This window comes from Chelonia mydas, chromosome 27 (genome assembly GCF_015237465.2).
Source record: "Chelonia mydas isolate rCheMyd1 chromosome 27, rCheMyd1.pri.v2, whole genome shotgun sequence".
Classification (NCBI taxonomy): Eukaryota; Metazoa; Chordata; order Testudines; family Cheloniidae; genus Chelonia; species Chelonia mydas.
Window position 1 is genome coordinate 10,688,866 of NC_057860.1, and position 11,710 is coordinate 10,700,575.

The 11,710-nt window shown below is 53.4% G+C and overlaps 1 protein-coding gene across 2 annotated transcripts; it reads left to right on the top strand.

Annotated features, from left to right (window-relative positions):
- Window positions 1-250: 250 nt before the first annotated feature.
- Window positions 251-8,559, top strand: MRPL10 (mitochondrial ribosomal protein L10). 2 transcript variants are annotated; one of them, XM_037887042.2, is made up of 5 exons: window positions 251-366; window positions 2,535-2,701; window positions 3,833-3,997; window positions 5,043-5,187; window positions 5,595-8,559. In XM_037887042.2, exons 1-5 carry the CDS (start codon window positions 324-326, stop codon window positions 5,741-5,743), a joined length of 669 nt encoding a protein of 222 aa, XP_037742970.1. In that variant the 5' UTR covers window positions 251-323; the 3' UTR covers window positions 5,744-8,559. The 2 variants fall into 2 exon arrangements, with proteins under 2 accessions (XP_037742970.1, XP_037742969.1); XM_037887041.1 differs by having other exon boundaries at window positions 6,376-8,559.
- The last annotated feature ends 3,151 nt before the right edge of the window (window positions 8,560-11,710 follow it).

Here is an 11,710-nt window from a genome sequence, read left to right on the forward strand (position 1 = left end):
CCCCGGGAAGGGGCGGGGGGGGCAGAGCCGGGGCCGGGGGGGGATCCCCGGGAGGGGGCTGGGGGGGCAGAGCCTGGGCCGCGGGGGCAGAGTTGGGGGCTCCCCGGGAAGGGCCGGGCAGGCGGCGGGGGATACGCGCAGCGCGTGCCCGTTGCTAGGAGACAGGCGCTTCCGGGGGCTCCCGGGGGCGGGCGGGCTCCCCCTGCCGGCCTGGGGGGCGCTGGCAGCCTCGCGCGCCCGGCCCCTTGAACTCCCTCCGCCCAGCCCCGCTGGGGGCGGTCCTCCAGCTTCCCACAACCCCCCTCGGCCTCTTCCTGGCTAAGATGGCGGCCGCGGCTTTGTGCTGCCGGGGGCCCTGCAGGACGGGTAAGGACCCTCCCCCCCGGGCCCGCCGACCCCAGCAACTGCCCCCGGCCACAGAGACCCGCCCACCCCTCTGACAGCCCCTGTCCCAGGAGGGTCCCCCCCTTCTGAACCCTCCCCCAGAGATCCCCCACCCCCGACACCCCCAGAGACCCCCCTCCCCCCTCTGAACCCCCCAGAGATTCCCCCACCCCCGGAGACCCCCAGCAGGGCCCCCCTCCCCCTCTGAACCCCTCAGAGATCCGACACCCCCAGAGACCCCCCTCCCCCCTCTGAACCCCCCAGAGATTCCCCCACCCCCGGAGACCCCCAGCAGGGCCCCCCTCCCCCTCTGAACCCCTCAGAGATCCCCCACCCCTGACACCCCCAGAAGCCCCCAGCAGGGCCCCCCTCCCCCCTCTGAACCCTCCCAGAATTTCTCCCACCCTGACACCCCCAGAGACCCCACAGCAGGGCTCCCCTTCCCCATCTGAACCCCTCCAGAGATTCCTCCACCCCTGAAGACTCTCAGCAAGGCCCCCTTCCCCTCTGAACTCCCCAGAGATCCCCCACCCCTGACACCCCCAGAGACCCCCTAGGAGGGCCCCCCTCCCCTCTGAACCCCCCCCAGAGATCTCCCACCCTGACACCCCCAGCAGGGCCCCTCTGAACCTCCCCCCAGAGATCCCCCACCCCTGATGCCCCCAGAGACCCCACAGTAGGGCCCCCCTCCCCTCTGAACCCCCCAGAGATCCCCACCCCTTGACACCCACAGAGACCCCCAGCATCACCCCACCTCTCTGAAGCCCTATCCCTAGTATTGCCCCCCCACACCCTGCTGAACAGCTCCTCCCCCCCCCCCCCCCCAAGAGATTCCCCCTTCTCTCTGGATCCCCCCCAGCATTGCTCCTCACCCTTCTGACACCACCCGAGACCCCCAGATCACCTCTATCTTTCTGAACCCCCATCCCTAGCATTGCCCTAGTAACTCCCCTCACTCCTCTGACAACTCCCTCCCCGCAAGCTCCAGTGGCTGTCCCCACCCATGGGGGACTCCCTGTATCCCAGTAGCCCCCATGCAGTTACAGCCTTATAGATCCGGGGAGAGCCTGCACCTGATGAGTTGCTGGGTCTGGGATAGAGATGAGTCTGAGCTGATCTCTTTGCCCGCTCCCCTCCTCCTTTCCTCCCCCCTGTAAATCCAAACTTGGCATTTTACAGTTATTGCTGCAGTGGGTCCTGATCTTCCAAACCTCATATGACCCCTGCGCACTCCCCTGCCCCCAAATTTCAGATCTGGGTCAGAACTGTGCATCTTGGGCTGGTCAGTTACTGAAACGCCTCTGCAGTCTGTAGTGGCAGGGCCAGGCTGAATTTATCCCTTATGGGGGTCCTGTTAAACATCCCAGGTCACAGTCCAAATTGGGATCAAAGGCCCAGGAGCTGAGGCGCATTTAACTACGGCAGAATTTCGGCAGAAAAGGACCTAGGGGTTACAGTGGACGAGAAGCTGGATATGAGTCAACAGTGTGCCCTTGTTGCCAAGAAGGCCAATGGCATTTTGGGATGTATAAGTAGGGGCATTGCCAGCAGATCGAGGGACGTGATCGTTCCCCTTATTCGACATTGGTGAGGCCTCATCTGGAGTACTGTGTCCAGTTTTGGGCCCCACACTACAAGAAGGATGTGGAAAAATTGGAAAGAGTTCAGCGGAGGGCAACAAAAATGATTAGGGGACTGGAACACATGACTTATGAGGAGAGGCTGAGGGAACTAGGATTGTTTAGTCTGCAGAAGAGAAGAATGAGGGGGGATTTGATAGCTGCTTTCAACTACCTGAAAGGGGGTTCCAAAGAGGATGGATCTAGACTGTTCTCGGTGGTAGCAGATGACAGAACAAGGAGTAATGGTCTCAAGTTGCAGTGCGGGAGGTATAGGTTGGGTATTAGGAAAAACTTTTTCACTAGGAGGGTGGTGAAACACTGGAATGCGTTGCCTAGGGAGGTGGTGGAATCTCCTTCCTTAGAAGTTTTTAAGGTCAGGCTTGACAAAGCCCTGGCTGGGATGATTTAGTTGGGGATTGGTCCTGCTTTGAGCAGGGGGCTGGACTAGATGACCTCCTGAGGTCCCTTCCAACCCTGATATTCTATGATTCTATGAAGTACATCGTTCTTTTTTCTTTCCTGCACCAGGCTGGCTGCCCACCCTGCAGATCGTCCGCCATGCCAAGTCAGTCACTCGTCACTGGAAAGCAATGCACTTTGAGCGGCAGAAACTGATGGCGGTGACGGAATACATCGCCCCCAAACCAGCCATCCCAGAGAAGTGCGTCACTCCCTACATCAGAGCAATCAAGGAGGTAAGCGCTGAGCATGGGACTGAAGCACTTGTACTGCGAGCAGCTCTGGTCTTGCACAGAAACCTTGTAGATTTAGCCTGTGTCTACCCTGCGCCTGGGAGCAAGTCTCTCGGCCCGGGTTGAGATGCTTGGTCGTTGGGGCCCACCCGGGCGTGCTAAAAGTAGCGGCGTAGATGATGCTTTGACGTTGCGTCTCAAGCCCCCAGTGCCCCCAGGCTTGAGACCCCAAGCCCCAGCCTACGTAGCCTTTTAGCATCCTAGTTTGAGCCCTGCTAGTCCAAATCTCTGGCCCCGGGCTGGGAGGCTCGCTTCCAGATGCAGGATAGACACACCCTTACGGGTGCTGGGGATTCGTGGCTCTAGGAAACCTTCTCATGTTATAGTTGGATTTCCCTTTCTTGTCCTTGCTGCTGTTGGGTCTGGACTTTCCTTTTGTTGCTCTGTTGTTGTTTTTTCTACCAGCCTCTTGAGTGATAGGTCTCCCTCAAAGCCTCTATCTCCCATATTTCTCAGCATTTCTACATCCCTTCGGCTTTAAGGTCTGATCGGCCCTTCCGCTCGCTGCATGCCTGATTCATCAGTGGTGGTGGGTATCCCAATCACGCCTGCTGAAGCATGTATGAGCTGGAGATGTTTGGCATCTCTCAGATCAGGCCTTATGCCCATGCTGTCTCTCTGGAGCTGGCCTCTTCAACCTTTGCATTCTGCTCTTTCCCGTCTTGGCTCTTCGTTTGTGAAGGACCCAATCCAGCTCCTCGCTAAGTTAACGGCCTGTTGATGTCAGTGGGTGCAGGATCAGACCCCTAGTTCACATGGTACTATGGGCTAGTAGCTAAAATGGGGAACAGGGAGTCAGGATTCCTTGGTTGTATTCCTGGCCCTGCCACTCGCTCTGTGTATGACCATGGGGCAGTCACTGAATCTCTGTCTCTCAGTTCTCCCGTTTGTAAACTGGGGATGGTGCCCACATCTGCGAAGCACTTTGAGGTTCTTGGATGACTGGACCTCTCTAAAGGCAGAGTTCTTCTGCTTAACGGCTCTCTCTGCGCAGGCTTCGGGGTGGCCCCCCGGTTTCCCCCAGATCTAGGCTTTGACAGTTGTGGGTAAAAAATACGGCTCTCCCTCTCCCAGGAGAATGGCTATGCAAAGCTGTTACGCCGGCAAGTGACGGAGACGTTCCGGGACAGTAAAATGATCGCTGTGTGTCAGCACAACTTTATGCCCAGCGAGGAAATGCTGCTCATGAAACACCGCCTCAGGAAGCACAACATCCATGTCAAGTTCTTCCCTAATGAGGTACAGCTGGAGCTGCCTGGCAGCTAAATCCAACGCAGCAGGCTGCTCCTATTGGAGCGAGGTTTAGTTCTTAAGGGCTTGTGGCAAAGCCAGTGCGTGACTGTGCCCCTAGACTGCCGAAAAAAGGGGGGACTGGAGGTTATTGTGGGCCCTTTGTTGTGTTTTCTGGATTTGTTACGTGTATTTAAAAAAAGACCCTCATCTGGAGTTAAGTGGCGTCTACATCAAAGCACCAGATGGGCTAAGATAGTGGAGGTTGGCTTCTAGGGCAAACAAATGGTTGGCCAAAAAAAGATGAACCTTGCATTGTCCTGACGATCGGTGTGCTCTGGCACACCATGAGAAGGAGCGTGTTCCACCGGGACCTTGCACCAGAATGCCTTGCCCACAGCTCAACATCTAGCTTGGCTCTCTTGATGTTTCCTAGGGAGTGGGGAGATCTGAGGCAGCTGGGTCCCAAACCATGGAGGGCTTCGGACTGGTTCCCTCCTGCTCCTGAATGCAGTTGTTTTCAAGTGCAGTGCACTGCACACAAGTGTAACATGCTCATTCTGGCCTTTCCCACTAAATAGTCTTCTGCATTTCAGCGCTAGGTGAGGCTTCTAAGCAGCTGTCAGCACACGATCTCTTCATTCATTTACTGGAGGATGTAAGCTTTCCCTCCTCTGCCTCTTTCTGGAACACCAAGCGTGTTAAACACACTGCCATGCCATGTGACTATGAGCACTGCAGAGGGAATGTCAGAAAAACATCTGGCTACTGGGGAACTGATGGTGCTGGCCACTTGGTCTAAATGAATCCAATTTCAAGGTGGTTTTGAGCCGAAAATTCTGGTTAATGGGTGTCTGGAATCTGCTGGTCTCAGATCTTGAAGAGGGCCCAGGTCTGTTCTCATCTGGGCAGATAAAGGGCTTAATTTGAATACGGAGCTCCTGAAACGAATGTCCCTGTGGTGCTTTGAAGATGGCTTCAGCCTTTTTGTGAAAAATTAACTGAGATCTCTCTCTCCTTATTACCTCACATACTGTTTGCCTCCCTCTTTCAGATCGTGAGACCATACCTTTCAGTATCCAAATACAAGAACCTCCTTCCTCTCTTTGTGGGCTGCAGTCTCATGTTAGTGAGCCCAGAAATCAAGGCGAAGGAAATGTTGCGAATCCTGAAGAACGTGCCACAGATAAGCCTCCTAGGTAAGGAGTCTCCCTCAATCAGGCCAATCTGTTGGATCAACCTCCTTGGAGAGCATCAGATACTGTTATTTATATTACAGGGGTGTCTCAAGGTGCTAACTGATGTTAGGGCCCTTTTGCGGCAGGTGCTGTACATACACTTAGTAAGAGGCAGCCCCTGCCTCAAAGAGTTTATGATCAAAAGAGAAAGGGTGGGTGGAGTAAACAGACCGAGGGAAAACCATGACATCGGTCTGAGTAAACTACTACTGCCAGGGCTGGCAATAGAACCTGTGTCCCGCCTGGTAGTTCAGTGCCCTGTCCAGTGGCCCACATGACCTCTCGATGCATCTGCAAGGGGAAAGTTTCTGTCTCTAGGTGGTTGGCCTGGGTATCTTTGGCACAGCTGCTTTGCCCTCTGTCCCCAGCAGGTGCAAGAGGAGTTTGTGTTAACTCAGTCCAGTGGCAGCCCGGCTGGTGCAGCTCCCTGATGGCAGAAGGCTGGAGGGAATTGCTCCTTGGGTCTCATGGACCCGTGACTGTACAAAGACGTCGCTGCACAAGAGAACAACTTTGAACCAGGCTTGCAAACAGCGACACTGAAATATGTTTAACTGGGCATGTGGGGCGGTTTACTGGACGGCTGAAGAGGCGGGAGCTCTTTAGGTCACTGGTTGAAATTCAGTCCAGGATGGGAGCGATCCAAAGCCCTGACCACCGCATGACTGCTAGGGGGATGAATTGGTCTGAGTGCAGGTGCTACATCACATTAGCATGCCCCCTCCCGCCTTTGTTGGCAGAGTTGGAGACCAGGATCACGCTCCCCTTGAAGTGACCCCCTTCAAGTCAGGTCTGAGTCACTTTGGCAGGGAAGCTCGCACTGCTGCTACCTGCTTTCTAGGTCCTGTCTACTGAACTGAGCACAGGGCTAGGAGCCAGGAACTCCCCGGTTCTTTTCCTGACTTTGTCACTGATTTGCTGCCAGACTTCGAGCAAATCATATCACCTTTTCCCTTCCCCCTCTGCAAAGAAGGCAACACGGTCTCCAGGGTTGTAAATCCAGCAGCTGTGACCAGCATTAAACTCCCATAACCAAGCACCTTCATAACACACCCATGGAAAATAAGAGATCCCTGGCTCTCTTTCCAGCTTTTGCATTGTAGCCAGTATCTTGCACTCAGCCGTGTCTGCTCCTCTCTTGTCTTTCAGGTGCCTGTATTGACAACACCATCCTAAGCAACCAGGGGGTCGTAAACTACTCCAAGCTGCCCGCTATGGAAATCATCCAGGGGCAAGTGGTGGGCACTCTTTCTCTCTTGGCATCCCAGACATGTGCTCTCCTGCGTCACAGCCCTGTGCACCTCACGGCTTTGCTGGACCAGTACATCAAAGAGCAAAGTGGTGGAGATGGGGAGACTGATGGGAAGGCAGGGGAAGGCCAGGCTGATTTGGGGCCTGCCCAGAGTTCTGTGGGCCTTTGATGCCAGGTCCCTGGCACCCTGTGTATTAACCACATCCTGTACATAGAGGCTTATAGCAGGGAGCGTGTTCCTGTCAGTTTCATCTCAGGTGGGTGGGGATTAGTGGGAGAGGCCAATTGCCTGTCTAAGCCAACAACAGAATTAGCAGGAAAAAGATCCTAGAGGACTAACCTGTCAGACTGGTGCTAATGTAATGTGCTACTGTTTGGGGGTGGAGTCTGCAAGGTGGGTCCAGTCCCCCCGTTTCTCAGCGTGGACATGCGAAGCTATTCCTCCCTCCACTTTCTGTAACGCCCCCTCTCGTCAGTTGGTAATGCCACTGCTGGATCATCCCGAGTCTTCCTCAGTGGGAAGGATTGTTCTGTGATGTGGGGAGTGGAGCGGACACTGTTTGAAGTAGTGCATGCTTTCCAACCACCACCAATTCAGCTGTGAGAATCACTTGCTCTGGGGGGCCAGAAAGCATACAGGGAAATTCAGAGTCCCTCTCTCAATTAGGGGAACAGAAAGGCAGCCACCTCTAGGGTGGAAGGCACCAACTGTTTAACAACACACAGTAACACTCCTCTACAGTTTTAAGACAGGAAGTGAAGAAGACACTGAAACAGCAGGCTATGCTCGGGACACAGAACGGAGGGATATGCCTTCATGGCAGCTGGAAAGTGTACATCTGCCCGCACTGGGAATTACACACGTTAGCTCTGCTTAAGCTCCCCCCTAAATATAGCACTGGGTCCGCCGTGGCTCGAGCTAGCCGCCTGTGTATAGTCTCACCCAACCCCCTTGGTTGTACTCAAGTGGCTAGTCCGTGCGGCTGTGGCCACACTGCTATTTTTAGGTGCTAGCTTGAGCAGAGCTAGTGCACGTACGTCTGCCCCAGCAGGGTATTATATCTCCCAGCTGCTGTGTCGACGTCCCCTTCGTGGTTAACCCTAGAGCAGGATGGACACTTTCTATGGAGACATCTTTGCGGACAGAAAATGGCTTTTATTTATTTTTTTGTAAAACAGAATTTCTCGGGGGAGGAACGGGGCATCTGTTCTTGTTAAACTGTGAAAGATTTTGGAGTCTTCAATTATATCCTGCAGATATTTTAAGACCAATCTTTTTTGTGTTGGAAACATTTTACCGAGGAGGAAAAAAAGGGAAAGGAAAGGTGCTCAGCTTTAGCTAATAGCTCTGTTCTTTCAGATGGGGCCCAACGGTAGAGAGCTTGACTATCCTGCTTATTTTTCTCAGATGGGCCGCCCCTGCCTGTCCTCCCCCGGGGTGAACCTCCTGCTTGTCTCTCATCTGTGCTTCAGTCCGGCACAGAAGTGCTACAGCCCAGTGCCTTCCTAAGAGCAATGGCAGGCACCCTGCCCCACGTGCCAGTGGGACGTTAGCAAAATAGCGTTCATAGTGTAGTCAAGTGGCAGCCAATCTGTCCTCTTCGCTGCTGTTTGCAGGGTCTGGGTAGCAATGGGGAATTGAAGATGTGGAGGCAGATTTTAGCCCTGATGTAAATGGGACTAACACCACTGACGTGAGTGGACTTGTGCCTCGCTGAAGCAGGGCTGCGGATGGCATAAATCGACAGGCCTGCTGCTTTGTCCTAACATTGTCGACGCCGCCAGTTAAATTGTTATTGGCGTAGGCCCCCGATTTTTTTTTTTTTTTTTTTTTTCCCCTGATAGCTTTGGCCGCAAACTTGCATGGACTGGAGCCAGGCAGTAGCAGTGACAATACTGCCTGCCGCCTCCAAAGATGGAAAAACTCTGAAAGCGGGTTCCGGCTTGAGTGTTAACAGGCACCTGTGGACAGCTCCTTCGTCTGTGCTTTGAACTGAGCTTTGCAAAGCATCGAGGCCTGGCCCCAGCCTGGCTGTGGGAGTGAAATGGGAGGACTCATTAATAAACACTGTTTTCTAGAATGTCCGGGCTGCAGGAGTCTTTGTCTGAGGCTTTGCTCTTAGGATTTTTACAAACCTGTTCCCCTTCCCCTCCCTTTGACTCCTTTGCTGGCTTCCCTTCCAGCTGCAGTATGACCCACTTGGTGTTGGTGCCACAGGGCGCTGGCCTGAAGCCTTCTTTAGGCAGAGCACAGAGACCTCCCTGATCCTCAGCCCAGCCCAGCACAGGCAGGGAGGGAGGAGGAGGTCCAGTTTCTTTACCAACTCAGTCAGCCTCTGCTGAGTCTCCAGGCACAGGGAATCCTTCTCCTGGCAGATGAAGCCTGGGTGGCAGAGCATCTCACAGGTCTCCTGGGAGATTAAAGAGCAAAGTCTTGTGTTAACCTGAGCTTCTCCTGCACTCCGAGATGCACTAAACTCTCTGGATGTCAGGTGGTGATCTCGGCAATTACATGCACCAGTGCCTCTAGCAATCTGTACAGTAAATGGGTTCAGTCTTTGCTTTAGTGAGTGAAGGAGGGTAGTAGTCTTTGGACTTCTCCAGCACCTTCCATCCAAGGATCTCAAGCCCCTTTACCAATATGAAAGATGGCAGGAGATTGTTGTCTGCTGGGGAAACAGAGGCACAGCTGGGACGTGGCCTGTTCCCAGACACGGGGGATTTCTACTCAGCAGTGGCCTGTGTGTGTGGAGTGTTGTGTCTTTCTGCTTCCCACCAACACTGATGTCAGAGTTATACTTAGCTCAGGGTAACAGGATGTGGCAGAGCCTGAAACAGAACCCAGCTCTCTGCCTCCACTTCCTGCCTGACAACCGCACGGCCATCCTTTTGCCTGAGAGGGAGCTGCTGCATCTTCTCACAGGGGTACCTGGATATGCTCCCTGGGGCCTGTAGACCTCTGCGTCTCCCAGGCTGCTTCAGGCTCGCTCCCTTTATCGCTTGTAGCATAAATCACTTGATATCCCTGAGCCTCGGCATTGCTATAGGAGTCTGGGAGGGCCGATCCCTTCGCTACTCACGGCTCTTGTTCCCGGATACAGGACCCAAGTCCAAGCAAGTGTGGTGCTCTCCTAATTAGCAATAGGGAGCCTGATTGCCCCTGGCGACCTTGGCTGCTAGGGTCAGGAGATCAAAGGGGGCTGGCCGTGACAGCTCTGTCCCAAGCACAGTGAACTCACGAGGCAGCCCGGTCCCCTTCTCAAGGTGGGCGAATGTCTACTTCATGCCTTTGCTCTGCTTGGCAGCCAGGAAAGAACAGTGTGTGCTGCTAATGACCCTTTTGGTTGACTGTAGACCATTTCCCACCCCCTCTCCCGCTGATCTGATACAGCCGTGAAAGACCCTGCTGGATGGCACGTGATCGGTAAACATCAACAGTGGCACTGCATTTTCAGATTGTTCAATGGGTGCCCCACTGCTACAACTGTGTGTGGGGGAGAGAGAGAAAATACTTGTCACAAGGCACCGAAGCGGAAATTCTTCCGCCATTGGGCTTGGCACGTGGCGTTTTCTGCTGGTGCTCCCATTGCAAATTGACTGGATTTCTCCCTCCGCAATACCTGCGTGATAACAGCTCTGAAAACTGCACTGAGGTAGGTGGGGTGGGAGGGGAGGGGAAGGTTTTGTTTTTAAAAGAAGGTTTTGTGTTTTAAAAAAAAAAAAAAAAAAGTCATTTTATGCTTATTTTGATGAAAACAGGTGACCAGAGAGAGCTGCTGGAAGCAGGGGTTGGTTTTAGCCATTGGATCAGCAACATTCCTCATTCTCCATCCTCCTTGATGCCCCTGCAATTTAGTTCCTTCCGGTGGCTTCTTGGACGCTGTATCTCTACACTCGCAGCTGTGTCCCTGCTGTGCTTTCCTACTCCCTTCCAGAGATAGCTGACGATATTAACTCTGATCTCCGAGATGCAAGGGGTTTGGGTCCTGTCTCCCTGGAGGAACCAATCTTCTCTCCACTTTACTTTGTGCTGCTGTAGCAGTCGAGATAAGGATGAACATTTTCCGAGCTTTTTGGCAGAAAATTGGGGTTTCAGCTACATAAAAAGCGTTTTTTTCTTCCCATGGAAAAGTTTGGTTTTTGGCACAAGTTTGAAATCCGAAATATTTTGGGCAAAATCCAAAATATTTAAATTACGAAATGCTGCCGCCATGCCTCATGGGAGTTGTAGTTTAAGTGCCTCACACTCCCATTCTCTGTCAGTTGAGCTTCCTGGCTGGATTGCACCTCCCATGATGCACTCCCAACAGGGGAGATAGTGATGCATCATGGGAGATCCAGCCTATAGAAGTGAATGGGAATACGAGGCACCCAAACTACAACTCCCATGAGGCACTGCAGCACCATTTCAAAATAGAAACATTTTGGTTTTTGGCCAACCTCTGTCAGTTTGATTTTTTGGCCCAAAACTTGAAATTATCGGCCGTCTTTGAAGTCAGCCGGGGGCTCTCCAGCCAGGAGTCCCGAGAGTTAAACAGCTGAGCATTGTCAGCGTGCAAGACTTGACTCTGGAGCTATTGTGCCAGTGGGAGAAGAAAGAGGGTGGAGGACTATGTGGTTAAAGCACTAAAGTGGAAGTCGATTCCTGTCTCTGCCATAGTTTTCAGTGGCCTTGGGAAGTCACTTGACAGCTGAGCCTCAATTCCCACTGTGTAAAATTGGCAGAGGTTTGAGTGTGTGTGTGTGTGTGTTAGTTATCCTTCCCAATTCCTACCCCACTGGGGTGTTAGGAGGCTATGTTAATCGTGGGACAATCTGAAACCATGATGAGGGTGACCAGCATGACAAGTCCAAAAGGGACGCAGCCTCTGTGCAGATAGAGTGCCAGCCCAGCTCAGCTCTAGCGAGGTCCTTCACATGATCTGGCCAACTCTTCTGTGGCTATGTCTCTTGCTGGCGATCTTAGGCCACTGAAGCTTGTGGTGCCCATGTGGTCACCGGCCCTGCAGGGGCCGTCCTGGGCAAATGCCCTTTGTTCTTGCATGCTAATAACACGTCTCTATCAAGACAGCCACTCAGACCGAACCAGCGTTGATGGAGGTGGTTGGTGGGGTCAGCCACAAGGATCCTCTTTGCTGATCTTGTCCTGCCAATCAATATGGAGCAACCGACAAGCCGTTCTGTTCATCCCTTGTGGCTCCTTAGAGACGAAGGCATTTATTTGGGCATAAG

Excerpts from the sequence above, each read along its gene's own strand:
- MRPL10 (XM_037887041.1), top strand. The coding sequence starts at position 324 with ATGGCGGCCGCGGCTTTGTGCTGCCGGGGGCCCTGCAGGACGG. Across the intron at positions 2,702-3,832 it reads ACATCAGAGCAATCAAGGAG|GAGAATGGCTATGCAAAGCT; the intron begins GTAAGCGCTGAG and ends TCCCTCTCCCAG. Across the intron at positions 5,188-6,375 it reads GCCACAGATAAGCCTCCTAG|GTGCCTGTATTGACAACACC; the intron begins GTAAGGAGTCTC and ends CTTGTCTTTCAG.